This window comes from Epargyreus clarus, unplaced genomic scaffold (genome assembly GCF_041222505.1).
Source record: "Epargyreus clarus isolate Ecla_fem2 unplaced genomic scaffold, WU_Ecla_fem_2.2 ptg000015l, whole genome shotgun sequence".
NCBI lineage: Eukaryota > Metazoa > Arthropoda > Insecta > Lepidoptera > Hesperiidae > Epargyreus > Epargyreus clarus.
In genome coordinates this window covers 16,987,057-17,010,758 of record NW_027332223.1, presented here as the reverse complement: position 1 = coordinate 17,010,758, position 23,702 = coordinate 16,987,057, and the positions used below count along the sequence as shown (strand labels likewise).

The window sequence follows — 23,702 nt, the reverse complement described above, 5'->3', positions numbered from 1 at the left end:
AGCGAAAAAGTTATGTAAGTCGTTTCGGCTATTTACATTATTAATGTTTACGGAAAGATATGTGCGATTTTTTAACTATAAAATATGAATATTTTCTATACAACGTTATCAGCATTATATTAATAGTTTCATTATTTAATTAATTATGATTATAGCGCAGCACGAGCATAAGCACTCCATGACTCCACGTTCATATTTAGTGGGAGTCCCATTTCACAATTATAATAGACGGTTAAAGGATATAATTTATAATTACAAAATTCATTCCTATATAATTGACAAGACCCTTTACCTTTTACCCTTAAGTTTTAGCATCACTAACGAACTACAATTGGTCCTGTCCTGACTGATAGCAAGCATAGCTGGAGAGAACTTGTATCGCAGACTGGAATCAAAACAAATCTTGATAAATGTAAAACCACGCTAGAGAGAAAGAGAGGGCAAATAGCTCCAATCCTGAAGAATAAATCTCGTCTCTGGAATCATAAATCAGCCTTATGCCAGCTCAATCAAAGCAGTAAATACGGCTCAATGCTGAACGCTGGGACTTAAATGATTCCAGCGAGCATATCGTTTTGTCTTCCGCATCTCGTAGTTGCTTAATATCATTATTCTTCCCATATTTATTCGAGCTTGCACGCTAAAATATTGAGCATGAGAATAGGATATTCAGTGCTTCAATTAGAAATAATATACATTTACATTATATAGTAGTATCTATATGAAAGCGAAACGATTCTGAAATTAAAACCATGACGAAAATTGTTTTATTTTATTACTAGTTTTTGCCCGCGGCTTCACCCGCGTTTAAAAGAAAATAATATGACATACTAACATACATAAAACTGAAAATTCGTACCTTCATTGGAACGACAGTGGCGCCATCTGGCGAAAATACCAACTCTGAAACCTTCGTGGGATTTCCGTGATAAAACTGTCCTATGTCCTTTCTCGGGTCTTTGTACAAAATTTCATTAAAATCGGTTCAGTGGTTTAGGCGTGAAGAAGTGACAACCAGACAGACAGACAGACAGATAGAGTTACTTTCGGATTTATAATATTAGTATAAAAGTATAATATTAGTAAGGAATAAGGATTAAGACATTCATCAAGAGATGATTTTGTTATACTACCCCGGGTAATAAATAGAGGTTGAAAGTTATCCTATAAGAATCTTATACAAATATTCGAAACACTTGTTGGTTTATATACGAGTAATACTTTATTCATAGTAAGCTGTTTTATTACTTAGATTATTAAAGCAAAATGGGCGCACATTACATTTGTAATCTCAACACAGAATCTCAATATAAGTAAAAAAATGTGAACCATTTTTACATTAATATCAAAATCGAAACCTGTTTTGCATTCACCCAACGCCATTTGTCCATCAGATAAATTGAATCACGCGCAAGTTCCCCTGGTGACCAAACAATGTACTAATGTAATTCCAAACGCCACGATTGCACAATTGCCTTCACGTAATGCTAAGTAAACGTCTCAAGCTCAACAATAACTCGCCGGTCGGAGCGCCAGTTATAATTTGATCTTCTGCGACAACGGTTCTTGACTCTAACGACGCAATACGATTTACTACAATTGCCGTGTTCGGTTATAGTAATGTTTAATGGATTCTGAGTGAATACCTCGTTATTTTTGTTCACTTCTATTCTAGATATATTATCGTTGTGTGGTATCCAAGTAAGTCTTCACATGTTGCATCAGTATGAGTTCTATGATTAGTTTCAGTTATTTCTATCACGAGTGACCAAGACCATCCTCAAGTTTTAACACGTGGTATCCTTCGAAACCTTATGTTTCTTTAATTACTACCTTAATAATATACAAATCCAACTAATGCTTGTTTGCTTGATGTTGCTTATTACATAAAAATACCTAGAAATGTTACAAATTCGTACCAAAATTCTGTTTATGTTACACATATTGATAGTAAAATTTACAGGCATTGGCGTATAATTGTACCGCTAACTGTAAACTTTATGGTCGATTTACATCTGATACAAGTAACGGAGATTTATCATTTTAATTTGCACAGAGCTCGTAAGTTTTCCTCACTACCTGTAAGTATAATAGAGCGAACTACTACTAATTTGAATTTACCAAACACTTCTCGAAAATTATTCGCGTATGTTCTAAATGTCTGAATTGAAAGTTAACGGCTTCGTGGAACTTCACAAGGTATTCTATTAGGACCGAAATTGTTCGCATTCGATAAAATTGCTGTAAGAACGTAACAAAGACGTTCACAATGGGAATTTCTAGCACATACATCAGTTTCGAGGAGGAGTGAGGATGCACGGTCGGCGGGGGGTTCACGCGATCGAGTTAATGGAAACACGCGATTGATCCGCGACGGTTATATATCGCGCGGCAATCCACCGCCGGCACAATGGCTCCACGTACCGCTACTCCGGCAAATGAGCCGTACATTTGCGCCTCTAATGCTTTCAACTTGAACGTATCTCTTTAGTGCTGGAGCGTTTGTAACCCATTATCTGATTTGATCCTAAATTAAGTACGTGCTTTGAAGGCATTAAGTGGATTGTATTGTATTTGGATGTTGTGTTAAGATAAGTAAATTTAGCCCCGTGTTTGTAATAAACTTTGGTGTAAGTGGAATTAAATGTAATTTACGGATGGGAATAATTTCAAAATATACAGGGGCTTTAGTGAAATATTGACTGAATTTTACATGAACTGTAATTAATATGTATGCTTCATAGATTCACAGTGAAGTAAATAAGTAAAATACTATGTACAATGTACATCTGCAGGTATTAAAACTATGACTTAGGCCTGTTTCAAACACACATCTATTTCTGACTGACTGAAAGTGTAGTGCTGCTGTGTTCTAGATTGAAAGGTGTGGAAAAGCTGATTTATTTTTACCGACATATTCAATTTTAGAACTCAGGATAAAAAAATATTTCTGACTACTAAATTAAATTTTCATATGTACTCGATATGAAATTTATATGTATAGTATTTCTTAGTAGTGATCTAAATAAATAAATATTCCCCTGAGATTTACCTGCCGTTGCGTGTGCATCTTTTATTAAGAGCTCCTGTCGTATGACTACACTGTTCACTCGTGTAATGGAGAAAAGTCGAATTTGATCTTTACTTCATATATAAGAACCCGTACAATCTGATCATTAATGTTTATAAACAGAAAACAAACTAGAGATGGCTTGTGAAATTAACTACGTTGTAAAATTACAATAAGAACCCCCGGTATATGAGTGTGCCTAGTATGATATAACTTATTTACACTTAATGAATAAACTACAATACAGTATACTCAATACTCATGTACTATTCCAATAAATATAAATAAATTTAATACGATCGTACTGCTAAAAATATTTTATTAAAACAAATAGGCATACATGCGGTCATGAGGTCAAACTGTGGGCTGTGGTGGGGATCGTGGCTCGGAGGACCATGAAAGTAAGAATTACAATTACCTCCAGTCTCTATTTTAAATCCTTTTAGTAGTGATGTGCTGATAGTAGTGATGTGACGTCTCTCTCGCATACGTCTGCATCATTGATAGTCTGTGGACGGAGGAGCTAACGAGACGAATTACGACACGAGTAATTGGATTTTAGATGAACTTAATCATACTAATTGTTTAATTAATTACTTGTCGGTTGGTTCACATTCAAGGTGACTGACATTTTGCGCTATCTTACCTAAAAATGTTGTATTTATGAAAGAAAGTTTGTAATTACCGTACCGATAGTATGAATGAATGTTGTCGTCAATCTATTTCTTTCTCTTCTCTCTTAGTGGGAGGTTTAGGCCTTAATCCACCACACTGGCCAAGTGCGAATTGGTAGACTTCCCACTTTGCAACATTTTTTTTCAAGAACTCTCAGGCTTGTAGATTTCCTCATGATATTTTTCTTAACTGTTAGCAAGTTCAGCAATTTATAATTAATTTCTAAAACCTACGCACATAACTTTAAAAAATCACTGCTTCGCGCCCGGGATTCTAACCTCGGGCCCCTTCCTTGAGGAGCCGAGTTTTAACTACTAGGCTATCACTGCATCTATCATCAATGCACGTAAAATAAATTATATAATATATAAATTATGAATTTATTAAAAAATATATATTCGTAAAAAATATTTGTAAAATTAGCATGTACGAGTATATGCTTATTAAATTCAGCAATGCATATCGAGATTATATTATCATTATCTCCAATACTGCATCGTATAATGATATTGGCTTATGACAAACTAATAGGTACCTTTTGCATATTACCATTGCATATGCCACAAATCCTTTGATACGGCCGCATTACCATACGGCATTGTAATGTGTTTATGCATGCTAGTTAGTCTGATGATTAATTTACAATCCAGCTCTCGCATAATTACAATTATGCTCAATATTGATATTGCGTGACAAGCTTCTGAGTTAGCAATTAGTCTGGAATAAACCGGCGATCAACGTTCGTCGTATGAGTTTTTTCATAATATAAGAGTAGTAGACGAGCATGCTGGACTGCATAATGGTAAGTGGCTTCTGCCGCCCATGGACAACCCTAGTAATCAACCCCAGGTAAAGATTGCCAGCTGAGGTCGGCCACATATGCGCTGCTACCCCTGAGGACTAAGCTGGTACGCCTCGGATAAGTATGTATCCCTTACATCCTTCAAACCAGAACACAGCAGTGTTTAACGCTGCTATTATTAGGCCGAAGCAGGTGTGGCGGTGGTTCTACCACCTTTAAAGTTAGTCGCAAGCGGCTGTAATCCATCATTCTGTAGGTTATGGTATTGTTTCCAGTACTGACACCTCACGCCAGCATGTTTATTTCAGAAGTTTGACTCATGACGATAATGGTGCGTTACATGGTCGCTTGCGTTATCTTATAACGGCTTGATTTCTATGTTCACGTGTTATAATCGAAATATTTATAAATTAATACGGTTTAACTATGTTGTTTACGTAAATACGGCTATTATAAAAAATTAAGAATACATATAGTTGTTATAATTGCACTGAACTTGAAAAGAAATCGTATTGAAAATATACCACGACCTCCGAACACAACGAAGAATCTATGCAATTACATAAACTCCTAAACTAGCATTCCATTAGCGCTATTTTGACTACGAAAACACTACCTAATTAATTTACTTTGAGTCTAATGCACTCTAAATAACTATATGGCGCGGGCTATTTACTCGCGGAAGCTGGAGCACTATAATATGCATGTGTCCCGCTGGTGCCGGTGCCGTCCCGTCACGTGTGAGGCGTTTTTTCTTATTAATGCTAATGCACGCTGGGTGTGTGTGTGTGTAGCTGGGAATAGCCTGCACGTGCTCGCTTGTCCGCGTCCTAGGGGGTAATACTATATCTTATTTAAAGCTTAAACAGTATACGTTACCACCACATGTTTTGTGCTTATATTTGAATAGTACAATCCGCGTAAAACTGCTAGTCTGCTCTGAATATACAAAATAATGAATCGCGTCGCCATTGCAAAGTGTATAACTACCTACCTACCTACCTAGTCGCAACAACTTCAGAGCGAACTAGCAGTTTGGCGTGGACTATACGCCTGTTTCTACTGTGAAACAGTTCTTGCGTTGCAGGCACAAAAATAAAGAGATGACATTCTTAGTTCCCAGGAATCGTAATGAATCTGTGATGAGCTTCAGATATAGCCCCAGATGGAATCCACATTAATAAAATATGAATAAGTTTAAATCATTTACGTAAAGGAAAGGTCTCGCTGTCAGATCCTAACGAGCTGTAGTATATGAAAGATGCAGTCGAAGTATTTCTATATCCAAAACTTGCTATATTCTACGTATAGGCTTTGTTGGACGAGCGAAAAAGTTTCATAAATAGTTTTTTTTTGGTTATACTCATATGTATCTACGAAGAGTTAATGCAATAAATGAGATGCTTAAGATGTGGATGCGTTCTACTTATACGCAACTTAGGCAATTACTTACGTAGGATGAACAACAGGGTTCATAGATGTAGGGTTCATTTTACAACCAAATTGAAAAATACATGTTTGAAGAATTTTCTATTGTGATTTGGAGCTGTGCTTGGCATTCTTACAGAGACTACTATGTATTCTCGGAAGTCAATTGTCATTCTTTAAGCTAGCATGAAATATTATACTTGCATGATCAGAGCGCAGTCGCGTTCACGTCCTGCACCCGTCCCGCGCCCGTCCCGCGCCCGTCCCGCGCCCGTCCCGCGCCCGTCCCGCACGCGTCCCGCACCCGCCTCGCGTCGAGACCGCCTCATTTGGCGCTAATGCAGGCCCGACGTGTTTATTACATGCACCAGGTAACTTGCGGCTACACCGCTTTGCACTACCGCGTCGCCTCCGTCGCGGTATATTTACATAAATTTACAAATTCCACCGCGAAATAAGAGTTTAATGTGACGGGTCGGCGGCGAGGCTCCGTAAGGCTAATTTGCGAGCGAGTAGTTGCGGGTTATGGCACACGCCGAGCCCGGACTGCCAAGAGCTTGTTATCTCGGATTTGTTGAGTGCTCCCTCTTTGTTTTATTGTGCCTTCTGAATAACCTGGTCTCAAACTACGGGAGTTCTTTGTGAGATACTAAATACAAAAGTATATCCACTTCAGACATTATTTATTAATTATGTTGCATTTTCAAAGTGAAAGATCAAGGATTTTCATCTATCTCAATTTGTTACTTAGTCTTAGGATTTTTGCAAAAATATGTATGCTTACCGTGGTAATATTCAAATATGTATATTTGAAATTGTCTCAATTTTAGACTAGTGGACAATTCATAAAAATTAACTTGTACCTAAGTAATTTCATCTAAGTTAAAAGTTATCTCAGCAAACAGAACAGAATCTTAATCAGCGGCGTGAAGGGCGGCCGCCGCGCCGCCGATACCTGACGGTGTTTATTTTCAATTTCGATCTAAATTTATTGCCGTTCGTTTGTTTATCAGCCGCTGGCGTCGTTGTGGTAATTTGACGAGACTTAAATTAGGCAAAACATACCTAGATTAAACTACTAGGTGAACCTACGTTACTGGATTACGATACGAGCATGTGGTCCACTTAATTGTAATTCTACTGTTGTTTGGAAATCTACCTATAAGCAACTCCAATAGGATTGGAGGGTTAATTTGGTTGGCCACATTTACCTTATTATCCGTACAACCTAAGTTGGAACACTTTGTGTACGTGTATACCTTACCAATCCTTTCAAACCAAATCAAAGAAGGCCTAAGGCTGTCGTGGTTGTCCTTCGACCTTTAAACTTGTGTCGAAGTACCTTTTTCTAATTCTAAATGAAAGACATTTGAGGTGGTAGAACCCTTTGTGGTTCGACTCCGGCGGCACCACCGCCACACCTATTTCTACCTAATAACAGCAGTGTTAGGCGCAGCTGTGTTTCGGTTTGAAGGGTGTGGTAAGGGAGACAGACTTTTCCGAGGCGTTCCAACTTCGTCCTCAAGGGTAGCGGCGCATCTGTGGCCGACCTTAGGTAGGAATATCTAATCCTATCTGGGGTTGATTACAGATGTCCATGGGCGGCAGTAGCCATTTACCATCAGGTGGACTATATGCTCGTCTGCTACTCTCCTATATTATTAAAAAAACAACACACACACACACACAGACACAGAAACATACGCTTTAAGAAACTGCTGAGCTATTTTCTTAAACTTTACTAATTACCTTCTTGTCCATCGAAATCAAAACATTGAATTACTGAGATTCAAGGAAGGAAGGCTTTGTGACTGTAATGGTTTAATTACCTAAAAGTGATGATGTTTCCATAGAAACTAGTCAATCTGTTGAAGTAGAAATAATTAGAAATGTACCTATGTGAACAGTATGATAGTCATTAAATTTTTGCTTGCAACATACGGAGATGATCGAGTAAATTAAAGAACATACCGGGAAGAAAATAAGATGAAAATAAAAATGATATTACGCAGAAAATCAAGGTCCCAGTCCTGACATAACCAAATATTTACCCCGCGTTAAAATCAAAGATGGCTCCCATTGCCGAAATCAGACGAAAAGTGAAAGGATAAACATTATTTATGAAATGCTGCCGATAGCGGGGCGCCATGGCGCGGCAAAACGAGATCAAACGGTCGATATTAAAAACCTTTCCATAAGAGGTTTGCGCCCTCTGAGGCGAGAAATTAAAGGTCCGACAGCTTGAAGGTTAGTTTTTCGAGTGATTTCATCACGTGACTGGTAGGCTATTTTTTCTAAGATTCATTTTTTGGATACGTACACTCCAATTTATTGGGCAACGGAGTTAGGTGTACATAAAAGGAAATTGCGATATCTATCTTTATATTGGATGAGTAGAGTGCGACATCTACGCTTTATGACTTATAGTTATGTTGAGTTATAGAGTGTATAAATATTTTTTTAGAACCATTGATAAAGCAAACGGTTGTGTCTAAAATAAACATAAACTGGTATCATTCGAAAACGAATGGTTTTAAGAATATAATTGCTACAAGCTAGAATACATTCTATGAAAATGGAAGTATGCAATGTTATAAAATCTGCTGCCGAGTAACAGCTGGCTAATAAATAACATACAATAATAATGGATAAATCAACAATAATATATGCACAAAAAACAAGGCATAAATAAAATTCGACACTATTATAGTTTCGGTTGAAGCCCGACTATCGATATTGAAATTAATACATCATCGGCAAGCGGTTGAAATATGGAAATTGGCTCCACTGTATAATACGTAAAAAATCTGAACTGACAAACTGATTGCTCACATAATTGTTTTAAAAATGTTGATAGCACATAGCATTATATAAGTCAGCATTGACGAATTTAATGCAAGTAAATTAACAATGATCCTTGAAAAAAAGTCGAGGTAGACGAGGTATTCAATAGTAGATAATTCACTCAGGTTGTTGTGACGTAATTCAATCGGAGAGGAAGATCGGAGGCTGGCATCGTCGGTATTTAGAGACCCTTGATTAGTCTTGCCGGTGGATCAACGTTTAATTAAAATGGGATTATCTGGAGGTTGCAGCCGAGACTATGCGCATCGTAACAGTAACATACTAAGGTTCTATTAACTGTTATCTTAGTTGCTGAACTAGGTTTGTTTAATAAAGTACCTAATGTTTAGTTTAGATTTTTATTTGATGTTCAGATATTTACCAATTTGTGTTTTTTTTATAGTGAAGACCATAGAAACAAGGTCAATTTAAATAACCATTAGTTGAATGTAAAACACGAATTATATAGATTTCTATACGAATGTTACACATGATTTTTTAACCGACTTCCCAAAGGAAGAGAGGTTATCTATTCGTCGCGTATTTTTATGTATGTCCAGCGATTTTTTCGCGATGCCGCGACCGATCGACATGATTCAACCGCCATTGTGTGCGGCTAGTTTCACAGGGGATCCCATTTCGAGGAAATTTGAAAATTTTCGCCAGTTTTCCGGGAAATTTAGAAAAACCTGATTTTTTGAAACTTGAATAACTCGAGTATTTCTTAACCAATTTCAATTTTTTTTTCATATGAAAGGGTATTTCATTGCGGTACTTTTCTACTTTGACATGGGCATGATCTGATGATTAGAACTTTGAGTTATGGGGTGGAGCTCATCATCACTACCCCTGTTTTTTACATATTTTATGATATCTTACCTCCTGGCCATCTAATTCTCATGAAATTTAAAATAAACATTGAATATCTAGATTAACATGATATGATGGAAAATGTGACCTTCAACTCTTCAACTCTGATAATGCAGAAGTGCCTCTTGCCTCAACCATACACGTTTGGCATTTGGAGCTTACGAATATTTAATAAGGTTGATAAGCAGAGATATATGATGGAAAAATTTACCTTCAACTCCTCAACCCTGATAATGCACAGGTGCCTCCTGCCTCAACGATACAAGATAGGCATTTGGAGCTTACGAATATTTAATAAGGTTGATAGACAGAGATGTATGATGGTATATTCGACCTTCAACTCCTTAACCCTGATAATGCAGAGGTGCCTCCTGCCTCAACGATATAAGACAGGCATTTGAAGCTTACGAATATTTAATAAGGTTGATAGACAGCGATATATGATGGAATATTCGACCTTCAACTCTCCAACCCTGATAATGCAGAGGTGCCTCCTGCCTCAACCACAGAATTAAGGTATTTGGAGCTTACGAATATGTAATAAGATCCTTGAGTAGATACATATGATGGAAAATATGACCTTGAATCTTCAACCCTGATGATGCAGAGGTGCCTCCCATGTAAATTATATAGAATATATTAATATGTCATCACTAAAAAGGGTAAAAAAAATTTTTTAACAAATGAACTATGTACTATGTACTGGTGTGTAATGGTGTGTAGTGGTATACTGGTATGTAATGAACTATGTACTGGTTTAGTACATAGTTCTGAAATCGGCGCTCAATATATTTCGTTGGATAACGGCGTAGACAGCGTGTCCAGTATGAGCGCCGCCTACTAAATCAACATTTATTTGAATTATTTTTACTTTGTAGTGACATAGAAGTCGGTTTTATTTTTCTGTTATTTTTTTTTACTTGTTAATAATAAAAGAATAATCTGATATACTTGTAAATCTGTCGTAATGTTATCGCAACAACAACATAAAGAGTCATTTCATAAAGTTTGACTACGAACTTTGGTGTCTTAACCTTAAACCGAGATATCAATGACAAATAATTGGGGTAGGATATAGTGACGTTCTTTTAATCCCAGGGTAAGATCGAGGGCGGGGCGGTGGCGGTGGCGTCTAAGGCTGCTGATTAATCTCGAAGGTGGATTTCCGTTTAATTAAAATGGAATTATCTAAAGGCTGCAGGCCGGGCCCATGCGCCGCCAGCGTCGGGGACGACGGCCGAGACCCGGCCTTACTGCCAGCTTTACTGCCACTATTTTTTTGCTTCTCTTAACGGAAATCTAATGACCTAGCCTACTAAGGCGAACTAATTTGCAAGGCAAATTTACTAAAAGGTGTTACATAATGAAAAGATACTTAACAGGACGGTCTTAAAATAAGTCTATGTTTATTGTACGGGCATATAAGTTAATAGTCACGCGATAAGTATGTGGAGGTATACGAGCCGCGCTCATTATTATATGCCTCTGGGCATGTCGATAACATTATGTGAGCATAACAACAATAACAACGTCGAACGCGATGGGCCCGTTGGATTTATGAGTATTTACGTACTTCATATGACTCGGAAGCGATGATCTTTATTGTTTCACATTTTTATGCTCAATATATCTTTTTTGACTTAGGCACAAGTAATAAACTCTCAATATAAATGTACACAATTCCACTGCCCTGCATTGAAATTTAGACAAAAACTTAAAAAAATGTCGACTTGTGGGAAACATCCGTCTGTTTTTTCTCCACAGTTAAATGGAGAGGTTCCAACATGAAGTTTATGGTCAATTTATTTGAGTTTACCGCTGAAGAAATTACGCTAATCGAAGGCTTTGGACAACACGGTAATTCCGTTATCCCGGTCTTTGCGCCGGTATAAACGCTGGAGTCATGACTTTCCCGGCATCAAATCTTAGGGTGCTTGAGCCACTTTTCCTCGTTACTTGTATTTTCCCCGGCGAGCCTAATGTTTTCTCCTGGGCTAATAATTCGAGCGGGATAAGGGCGGCCGCCGCTACTTAGTGCCGGCCGCCGCTCCCGCGGGACGCTCCCTACCCTTCAAATCGAGTTTCGCTGAGTGATTTAGGAAAACTAGTTATAGACAAGTGCTGCATTCTTATCGTCGGTGTTATGAGTCAGGTACCGCTTATTGCGTTTGGCTAGTTTTATGCGGGGATTAGTTAAATTCTATGAAGTATCGTTGAACTTCTTTGTTTATACTCGTAAATTGTGTAATCGTGTCGCATCAATCGATTAGTACGAGTACCTACCTAGTCTTTTCAAAAAACTATTTGTGAGTACCTAATACAACACAGATTTAACATAGGTACTTACCTGTTAATAAGTATAATGGAATTCTAGAATAATATTTCTTTGGTTTTAAATAAATCACTTCCTATGTTAAAAATATATTTATCCAAAGATAATTATTTTGAAAATAAAATAAATAATAAATGATCTGATTTTTGCGATATTACGCGGATAATCCGGCATCATTTCAGCGTATCGTTTGCTAATTAGTAGAGTAAAGTGATCTCACCAGTGCGTTTCTCGGGGTCGCGGAAGAGCACGTCGTCGAGGCGCGCGGGCGGCGAGCGGCCCTTGCCGTTGACGGCCACGGCCGCCAGCCGGAAGCGCACGTCCCACTCCAGCCCGCGCACCGTCCACGTCGGCTCCTCCGACGACAGGTTCACCCTGGTGCCGACGGATACCAGGAAATTAGATCTATATACTTTATTGATACTTATTGGCGTAGTGATACACTAGTGAATGATTTTATAAGGTGGTTGAACTTATCTCTAGCATGAAGCTGTTCTGCGTTTCGATGGAAGGATTTGGATGCTGGCTGATTGATGAGGCGACGCTCTTATTCTTCGAGGGTGGCGACGCACCTGTGACTGATTTTAGTTGGAGCCCCTCAGTTCTATGTGGTCTATGATTACAGGTGTTCATGTGCAGCAGTGACAAGTTGTATCAGATAGACTATTTCAATGTTATAAGAAGTGCGAGTAGCTTAAAGTTAAGTTGTAAAAAGGGACCCATGACCAGCTCACAAAGAATTATAGTCAGTACATCTGCAAAAAAGCTTCGAAAAAAGCACAAACAGTTATACAACAATCTTCAAAGTATAAAATGTGTCATGTTTTGTCAGTGAGAGCAACAAATATCCGACGTTAATATTTTCATTTGACGGATTTAAGCGGTTAGCAACAGATTGCGACGCGGCCGGTATGGAGCTGAAGCATCCATCCAGGGTTCATCTATTAATAATTAAACTGTCCGTGCGTCGCCCTGAATTTACGCAGCGGCCACCTGCCGCCGCCGATCAAGATACATAATTCCGGGAATTTATACAAGATAGATGGTGGTTGTACCGTATAAATTGACAAGGATTTTGACAAAATATTCTTGCTATATTATTATTTGGTCAGAATTGGCGTAGGTGGTAGAACCCTTTGTGGTTCGACTCCGGCGGCACCACCGCTACACCTATTTCTACCTAATAAGAGCAGTGTTAGGCGCTGCTGTGTCCCGGTTTGAAGGGTGTAGTAATGGAGATAGACTTTTCCGAGGCGTTCCAGCTTAGTCCTCAGGGGTAGCGGCGCATCTGTGTCCATTGGCGGCAGTAGCCACTTACCATCAGGTGGACTGCATGCTCGTCTGCTACTCTTATATTTACAAAAAAAGATAGTTACAAACCTATGTCATAACCTGTGTTACATGATTTACAAGATTACTGACTAGGATTTTTATTTCAGTTTGAGATTTGGTTACATAAAAATCAAGACGCCATTGTAATGCAGTATAGACTACAACTGATAATATTTAGTTGATAGTGCCTTTTTGATCTGAGAAATAAAAGGGATAATAATTCGGCGCAAGGGGCAAATATAATATAGGCCGATAGAAAGTGCTTAGAATTGCTAACCTCGCATTTTTGGGTCTAAAAATTTCGGGGCCGTAATACAAATAATGGGGTGAACAATTTACGTCAAATTTTTCATAATCGCGCGTGGCGACCTTCAATAAATTTGGCCGTTTTTGAGAAGAAAGGGGGTGGCATTCTTGCGCGCATCTAAATCCTCGTTAGTGGCCTTTGTCCGCGCGCCATTGTCGCGTCCGGCGGCAGCGGCGGCGGCGCGGCGCTGCGCGCGTGGGCACCCTTTTTTCAGGCCATTACTTCGCGCCGCCATCGTGAGTTATGTTTATGCTGCAGCCGGCGATCGTCTGCGACTTTATTCGCTACAAACGTAATTTATCTTCGAGGGAATGCGAATATACTATTGTTTTAAGCGACGACAGCACCGGAGCGGACGACAGCGACGCGTGCAGTTTTTCAAGTTCTTCATGCTCCAATTTATTTAAGCGTTGCGTGCTGGGAGACCGTGCAAATTAAGTCGCGTAATTACAGGGATATTTCTGAACCTTGCTTCTTTTTGCTCACTAATATATTTTGTTCGTGTTAATGTTTATAGCTAATTAAAACAATGGATACAAAGTTTACTATATACTAAGTGTATGTTTTTGCTTTTCGAGCATTTGCAAACAAATCATTACACGTTTAATTAGGTAAAGTAAATTGGAGTACATACTTAGTTTTATTTAATTTAGATGGTTACAAAATAGTGTCAGTCATAGAATCGCGAGTCTAGTAAAAATGTCATATGTGTGGTAGGTACTTGAGTCAGTGTGGCGGGTGTCGCCAGCGCTACGGCGCAGCGCTGTGCGGGCAGATTGCCTCTGTAATATTAAAAACAAGGCCCCCCACCCCTCTCGTGCCTCCCCGGAGAACGAAGGCGCTTATTAGTAAAATGCCGCTTTTTATTGCAGCCAGGTGGAACGGCAGATTAGGGCCCTTGGAGTCTTCATTAACCTACTTACCGACTGCTTAAAACATTTAAACGGCTCAAATCTATTGCTGTGAATACAAAACGTGGCCGGGTCGCACTGTAACTAGTTCGTTAGTGAAGTTTTTTTTATCGAAATAAAACTATTACCAGCCTCATTTTGTTGGGTTCGTTTTGTTTCGCGCGGCGTTGGGAGCGGCGCGCGACCGCGACATCTGCACGGGACGCGGGAATTAAATAAATTTGCGATAAAAATTCATGTATTTTTTTGATGGTCGTGTTTTATTCCGTTCGAGTTTGACCTAGCTTTGGTCATCTTGTTTGCAATTTATTTAAAATTAGTTAAAGGTTTGTAATAGTGTAAAGGATTATAAAGTTGTCGTTTCGTCGAAGATTTTACCTTTTTCTAATATTGCCTCATTTGAATATCTATCATCACTAGATAGACGAAAAGTTTATACATACTCTTAGCCATGTACCTACCGTTGAGCCATGGACCCAGAGGATGGACACAAGGATGAAAATCTGGAATCAAACCTTGACCTACGAGGTCGTACCTGGGCACGGTGCCGTCCGCGGAGTACACCTCGAGCAGGAAGCGCTGCGGCAGGCCGCCGTCGAAGCCCGCCACGCACGACACCTCCACCGACTCCGCCGTCTGGTTCCACAGCGTGCAGTTGCGCGGCGCGTGCGGCTTACCTGCACACACGAATGTACATTGACACTGTTAAGTCACAAACACCCTTACACCTTGTTCAAATAGTTATAATAAAATTAATTCTCTATATCAATGACTAAAATGTTAAGATGTGCTATCATCTATTACCTGTTAATAATAATGTTCCGATTTGTATTATCAGAAAAAAAAATGTTTTACAATGGCTTGATTTTTGTTCGTCTGTCAGCTTAAAAATGATCTAGAGCAGGCTGATGACAATTTTCTGCTGTATGTGTTCCGAATGAGAAAAATCAAATATTTGGTTTTACAAAGGCGTTGAATCTAATCTTTCGAAATCAAATACTTATTTATTGTACATGACTAGTGCGATGAGCTCGTAGTAAGTAATGATATATATCTGAATTATTGATGAAAATTGCGTTATGTTTCGTCTCTGACCAGCTGCCACCATTTGGAAGACGCAGGGCGCGAGCTGCGAGCCCACCTCGTTGGACGCGGAGCACGACAGCGTGCCGTAGTCCAGGTCCGCAACGGGCGTGTACCTGAGGGGCCATTCAAAACTATTATTAACATTAACATACAAAACGAAACTACTAAGATTACGGATATCGACTACGGCGGCATACCAACCAGGTCTATTTATTTTAAAGAAAGAGAGAAAGAAAAAAAATCATTTAATTCGGATAATTGCAACACACATGAAACAACAGAGATACAAAAAAAAAAAAACAAAACAAAAAAAAAAAACAACAACAACAAAGGTCAATAAAAATACATTCAATTATTACTATTATATGTGTCGCAACGACCGCGAAAAGGGACATTTTCATGCTCCACTTAACATGATTTAAGTATGATTTCATAACACAAATAATATTAGGCATTATTTGTGCATGCAAATCAAACAAGGCAGGAATACAATGTGATCTGGGGTTGACAACACATGTGCTCGGGCAGCCGTAGCCACTTACCACCAGGAAGACTGCGTGTTCGTTTATTATTTCAATATTATAAAAAAATATATAACAAATAATTAATAATATCACTAAGGGATATTCAAACCCCATTCTAATTGGCATGCAATAACTATTAACGCATATTGAATGCAGGCGTTGAAACATATAACTCAGTTGACACCGAAGGAATTTAGTTATGATAGGCTTTATTGGATATTGGTTTGGGGCGATGACGTTAAATCCATATCGATTTGCCCCTAAACGGATTCGGATTGTGCTATTCACACGCTCGCAATAAGCCGAGTTTGTTACTGTGTAGCCGAGGGCGGGGCAGGTACACATCGGAAAACGAACATTTCACCGTAATCAAAATTGTAAAGAACAATTTAAATTTTTACATGTAAATAAGTAACAAGTACGCAGAGTATTTGTTTAGGTCTTTTTATCTTTTAATAGTAATTTATTAAGGTTTTAATTACTTTGTGCTTGTTGTCTTATTTTGAGGCGTTTTCTAATTCATATATTCCATTTCATTACGAGCAAATCTTTTCAATTTATAAAGGTTGAGTCCTAATTTATAAAGGGCTGCGGATGGTGACTTGTGTTGGACATATCTGTGCTCAAAAATGTGGTCGAGTTTAACAAGAGTTAGGTAGGATAAAATCCTAATTTGAGGATAATTTCAGATATCCATGGGCAGTGATCTTACTGCTTATCTTCAAGTACAATAGTTCGTTTGTCATATTATAAAACAGAAAAGACTGTTCAGTATTACAGTTGAACGCCACTGTGAGCATTGCACAACTCAACAAATTTTTGTCCAGCTTACGCATACAAAAGATTGTATACATTCACAAAAACAAAACCTGTGAACGTGGTCGGCCGTCATCCACACAAAGCCTTTAGAATTTAAAATTAGGTCAATCCTTTCAATTCAGCTTTTCAATATTTATTTATCTGTGGGACGCAACGCAAGTAATGTTATCATATTGTGAATGTAAAAATAAAAATAAATGTTGCAAATTTATTGCACCCCCAAGTATATTAATATTTATATTTGTAGTTACTCTAAATATGTTAAAACAATTTAACAATCGACAAAGCAACACGTCATTTTTCGTCGGATCTTAAATTTCTTGAACTGGTGAAAAGAAGAAAGATCTCACTGTTCGCAGTGATGAGTAGCGTACGTAGGCGTACCTAGATGAGTACGTAGCGTTACTTGAGATACTCACTTGAGGCTGGAGGCGCTGCCGTTGGAGGTGTATCTGTCGGCGGCGACGTCGAGCGTCTCGCCCGAGTTGTTGAACTTCCACTTGAAGACCGCGGCGGGCGGGTCCGCGTCCACCTCGCACACGATCACCACGGACTCGCCGCGCGCCGCGCCCACCACCGACACGCCGCCGCTGCGACACGACGGCGCATCTGGGAACATTATTGATAGTGGAAGAATCCTTTGTGATGCCACTCCGGCGGCACCATCGCCACACCTATTTCCGCCTCATAACAGCAGTGTTAGGCGCTGCTGTGTTTTGGTTTGAAGGGCGTGGTAAGGGAGACGTGGAGACGCAGCTGCCGGTTTCAAGTAGAACTTAGGAAATGTTGTACTTAATTAATTTTTAGGTTATTTAACATCTTGTCTTAGTGATAAAAATCATAGTAATATTTTTAACTAAGGGCATGAGTTGACCGATATTGTTAGTCAGTTAGCGAGACTGAAATTGCCACAACTCTATCATGAGTGCCCGCATCCATCCGTCCGTCCATCCGTTTGCCGCAAACTCCAAACCTCTACAAACGTTTACCTAGATCAAAAAACTACTAGTGTTTGCAAACGTTCAATCCATACGTTCGAATTTGTGATGGTTTGGCAAGCTTGCGGAACCAGGCTCAAATATTTTGAAAGGAGGCAGGCAGGCTGATGTCTGGTTGACGCGGCTGGCAACCCGCCACCGCTTGTATGTAATAATAAAATCAATGGCGCGTCCACATGAATACGAATGGGCACTGATTTCAACGTCTCGGTGCATCGCAACACGCTTGCGTTGCATAAACATTTTAACGCCCATCCCAGTTATAAGTTATGGTAGCGACAAGAGTTATGATGTAAGAATTTATAGGAACTGTTACTACTAGCTTATAACGCACTTTCATCACCATAGTTCAACATACATATAGAGCAATAAAATGTCCGGGACCATAATTAATAATTTTCATTACATAACGTCCATACATTATGTTGGAATTAATTTCTTTAGAATAAATGACTGTGAAATTTACCTAAAGCAAACCATACTACTTGATTTACAGATTTCTACATTTTCATTTATCATTTACTTTGCTGCGACTTCATTTCTCAGTATGAATTGTAATTAGTTGACCTCCGCATCCTGGTTGCGACCTGAATATAATTTATAACATACATAGGTTCTGTCGCCGAATGGTTTTCCTAGAGTCCATATATTATTTTCTCAGTAACATACAGAAATAACCGGACCGTCAAAGGTCGACTAAATGCAAAGCCACAAGGGTATTAATTACGGGTGCAGCAATTTCCATCGGCTTTCATCGGCTCCAATCAGAGGATATTATCGTATCAGAATCTCTCAATTTAACTGTGTCTGTAATGGCCGGTTGCTTCAGGGCTGCCACTGCTGGTACAATTATGTCAAGAAACAATTACTGGAATAGTAATTATGCTTGAAATCAGTATAACCAATATAAAACGATGTACCTATGTATCGTTATTTATTTCGTTATTTTATTGATGAATTTGATTGACTGGATTTAACTGGACTGTTTGCACTTAAAAAAATACAGAAAATATATACTTTTTCGGCACGTTGATTAGTAAGTCATAAGATAATAAATAATTTTACCACATTGCATGAATGTGCGCTAATAGCAATTTCACACGAGTTTCCGTGCTTTAATTGGTACGATAAACAACTGATTACGAATATACGATAAGGCCCTTAAGCCTTCGGAAGGCTAAAATACTTATGATTAGTCTTTACATTCAAATTAGTCTTAAGCTTATTTTGAATAATACACACTGTATCATTTTTAACTTAGGATACTACTAACATAGATAACACTAAAAATCCGAACTTAGATGAACATTTTACTTACACATATCTCGCAAAAATACCTAATCCGTTTTGTCAGCCCTACGTACACCAGAGTAGTACAGACTGGGCGTCTTCGCTATCGGTTCCGCGCGAGCATCAAATCACGTAAATTGGAAGGGTGCGGGAGCGGCAGTGGGCCGGTATCAGTAAGTGAGAGGCGACATGCGAGCCCTCGGTCACTGTATTAAATGCCTGTCCTCTCATTGACAACATCACAATACCAGAATGAGTTCCAAATACTTATAAATTATATAAAAATACCAATCCAAAAAATGTTGTAGTGCAAAAATGTACTGTGAGGTTCTCAATCACGACACAATCACGCGAATATAAAAGTATATCTTTTATTACAGGATCCTATTCACTACAAGTTTACTCGTGTGTGTAAGTAATTTACAAGTAAAGCAATTGTTAATGTAGGGTAAGTTAATCAAACTCGATGATGCGACGCGGGGACGATACGACTCGTACGACATCCAGACGGCACGAAGGGCATCATACTCAACCAGGTCCGAGTCCCTTGAGAGTCCGTTAATTTGCTTTGCGTGTTGTGGTATTAGAGTCGCTTATAGGCTTACTGGTGTCCTTATTGATGGGGCGTGAACCGGCCGCGTCGCGTGATTAACGTGAACGAGTACATAGCTGGAGTGTGTTGATTACGTTGCTAAGCTTTGTTAACATTTGCAAGTTAATGTTTAGTTCTAGGTATATTTATATTTACAGTTACCAAATATTATGAGTGAGTTACTTTGTTTTATATAAAATTGTAGTTGATCTTTGTTGAATATACCTAGGTACTCTATAAATAAAAAAAATATATAAGTAATAGAAGTCAGATTCCAATAAGATAAATATGTATAACACCTCTCATATAGCTTTTATTCATTCAATGACTATTTCAGTGCAGTGTTGCTTAAACCCATTTTAAATTGATGATTGATTGATAATTGGAAATCATCAATTAGTGTAAAAATAAAAGATCGACGAGTCGTATCGTACCGTCGTATTGTCGTGCGCGATACATCGTTCGCACGTCGTTAGGGCGCGTCACATTACGACACAATTACGAGAGCTCGCGACGAGCGCCATTAATAATGGACCGGCCGCAATGCAGGCGCGCCCTTATTACAACAAGAGTTGAGCTCCCGATGGAGACACTACGGAATTACTAAGTTTTACATTATTTTGTACTTAAGTACATAATTTTACAGTATTTTTTGCTTAAAAGTGAATTAAGCTGCTCTGTTTTTAATTCAAGGTGTTGTGATAAGGTAGATAAACTAATATATAGACAGGCATTGCAAATAAGCATTTACAGACATTAAGTAGGGCTCATGTGCAATTTAAGTTGGTTATACATATTATATACCTATCTATAAACTCTTCATGGGAAGCAGTGACATAATACAAGTTAAAAAGGTTGAATTAGTTTAAACCTATCAAAAGTACGCACAAACAGTACAATACGAAACAATTTCTTAAAAGAGGAATTTATCGTGCTATTAAAAATCCCATCTTGTGTTGTCTGGCGCGGAATTGGCAAAATAGATCGGCCATTAGGCGCGCGACGCGAGTCCGGACGACTCCACCTGCTGCCCGCGAACTGATAATGTAGTGGTGTCCCTACATTGTACCACCGAAATAAGATTTTTAGTCTCTGTAGAGTCTCTATAATTTTTCACTTGATATAGTTCGATAGATCTTACCTAATTTTATTATTTGAGGGATAAATTTTACTATTAAATTTATTGTTTTAACAATGATAGGTACGCTATTGGGTACGCTAGTTGCCTTTTTTTAGTTTTGTCTAGTGTGTGCAATTGTGCACCTATCTATAAAAGTGATGGGAAATCGAAATTCTACCGACACGATACGTTTTAAAGTTTTCGTTTCTGTGTACGGAAACTACGGGATTATCTGGGAAACGTTTATTTGATTTTGACTAGTGCCTCACATAAAGATACAAGATGTTAAGTCGGTTAAAATATCGGTTCATTTATTCCAGATCATAATAAATAGAGATGCGCCGAATATTCGTTTGGTATTCGGTATTCGGCGTATTCGGTTTTGATGCCGAATATATTCGGTTCGAGTATTTCTATTTTCTTGTGTTCACGACATGGAACAGGACTAACTTCTTATGTAAGATTTATGTTATATTACAAGTCAAATTCAAATCCTATGAAGAATGTGTTGAATAAAGCTAATAAAATAAAGCGATTAAACTTCAAATCAACATTTATTTTGATACCTCAAGTCAACACATTTATTACTTAATCTATAGTTAGTATATTGAACGTTTATTTTAAACCTTAAATCAACTACATAAACTCAAATCAACATTTTAAAGTGTTAATGAACACGCATAATTGACAAACTGACAATAAAGAAATGGTTAACCGAATAATTCGGCCGAATATTCGGTTCGGTAAAAGTTTAACCGAATATTATTCGGTATTCGGTTATTCGGTAAAACCACTATTCGGCGCATCTCTAATAATAAACTAAGTACAGGATATTTTTTTATGTAAAAAATTGAAAAACAATCTCAGGCGAAATCAAATGAACTAAATATATTTTAATGAATAATTAAAGGATAATAAACGTTGGCCCTTCCTAACATCTGGATTGTATAATATCAATAGCGGTTCTTAATCACTGAAACGCAATCCGACCATAATTAACTATTGTTTAGGCTTCCTTCCGTCTTCGCGCCCAATGGAAAAATGTTCATAAATTTAAATTAACCAGCGATTATTGCGTTATTATTTCGCCGTGATGCTCATTGTTTCTAATATTAATGATTGCTATTTTAAGGTCTTTGTGAGGTTTGTGGAGTTTCAGCAAATTATCTCGTAATTAATCCATCGGAGTCGGAACCGTGAAATTTTAACGAGAATGATAAATGACCCCTTTTGTGCGCTCACCCAGCACCCCGGCCTCCACTGCTGCATTATTTTGTCGTCTCCTCTGCATTAGACCAGATGGAATATTCTAGCGAATGTAATTAATCATCATTTGTATCATCCTTTTCAAACGAAGAAACAATTAAAACTGTATACTTTTTTGTTTGTTTCTATCTCTACATTTTTAAAATTATCAAAAATTTTAATGTTTCTTTTCATCCTTTGGAGACGTTCTACAACAGTTTATTCCACCCTTCTTATTAAGAACTCGCCGTGATCCGAAAATCTTACTGCTTGTAAAGCTATTCTGCTTCTATTGCGAAACCTCCACGTCTCATTTAGCTTCATTCCCCATCAGTTTTCATAGCGGCCCCTAAAACAATTAAGGGGAACTTTTTGATAGCAGGATAAAGCGACCGAAATAGGACTGCACGTGGCGGGATGCGGTCACGCATTGTCGCCGGCGATTCCTAATTTAGCCAGCTTAGTGGCAACCGGTAATTAGTTCTGAAAGTTTGCAAATTAGGAATTTCTTGGCAAAGAGAGTCAATACTACTTACTCTACATGGTTAGCCCGGGAAGCGGTTTCACTTCTCTAAGTTCAAAATTAGTATAATGAATCAATTCGATGTTTTTGTCAGTTAAGTTATTCCGTTTTTGCTTTTTGCTTAAAACGCAGTACAAGTGAAGCGGTTGTGATTGCGGGGAACTACATATTAAGGAAGCATAAAATATGATTACAATTCATTTGAACAAAAATATTGTTGTCTTAATTTCCACCGTCATTCTCCTTTCAACATGACGTCGTAGAAGTCAGCTAAGTTTGGAGCACGTACCCGCGGGCTGCTATTAGAACCCCAGGGAAGGAAGTATTAGAAGCGAAGCGGAGGCGGCGCTCTTCACTAACCCTAACTTTGTTGAGCAAGTTGACTTGTGTACTAAAATTTTCTCGCAAATTCGAAGCATAAAAATTTTACGAGGTGAATTTTTCAGCGTTCTGGGTAAGAGTGCATCAGGCAAATAAGATCGGGTGGGCCGTTACTCTGAATTTCGGAGGCTGGCGGTATATCATTGCGTCCGTGAAATACTGTTGGCGGCTCCGAGCATCGAATTAAAATACTATGTATTTGGGTCGTGTATCTTCAAGCATTTAAAAAAGTTTATGATTGTTTTTTTTCCTGTAGCTTTGATTTGCGTACAATTTGAAGAATTGTTAATGAGATATGAATGTTATAGAATATGATTAAGAGATTCGGAGATCGAATCTGTTTATGTAACGTGTATTCATAATTCATATGTAAAAAAATATAACTATGTGTATGATGTAGTCTGTTACATTAGTTTAATAAGGAAACTGTTGTACTAACGTAGTTATAGTACTGCGATGAGTTTTAGCACCACTGCCACAATCCCTCTACTTCTATCAGAACAGTTCTTAACTACCCTTCACGTGATGATAGTGCATGAAACAGTGTGTGTGC

At 38.3% G+C, this 23,702-nt stretch overlaps 1 protein-coding gene across 1 annotated transcript in view; it reads right to left on the bottom strand.

Moving 5' to 3' along the window:
• Nucleotides 1-23,702, bottom strand: part of side-II (sidestep II transmembrane protein) — a 544,775-nt gene that overhangs the window by 58,978 nt on the left and 462,095 nt on the right. The window contains exons 11-14 of the mRNA XM_073081158.1: nt 17,420-17,609; nt 15,667-15,770; nt 15,107-15,248; nt 12,242-12,396 (exon numbers count right to left, since the gene is read on the bottom strand). Of these exons, the coding sequence (XP_072937259.1) occupies nt 12,242-12,396; nt 15,107-15,248; nt 15,667-15,770; nt 17,420-17,609 (591 nt within the window). The remainder of the gene's footprint in view (nt 1-12,241; nt 12,397-15,106; nt 15,249-15,666; nt 15,771-17,419; nt 17,610-23,702) is intronic.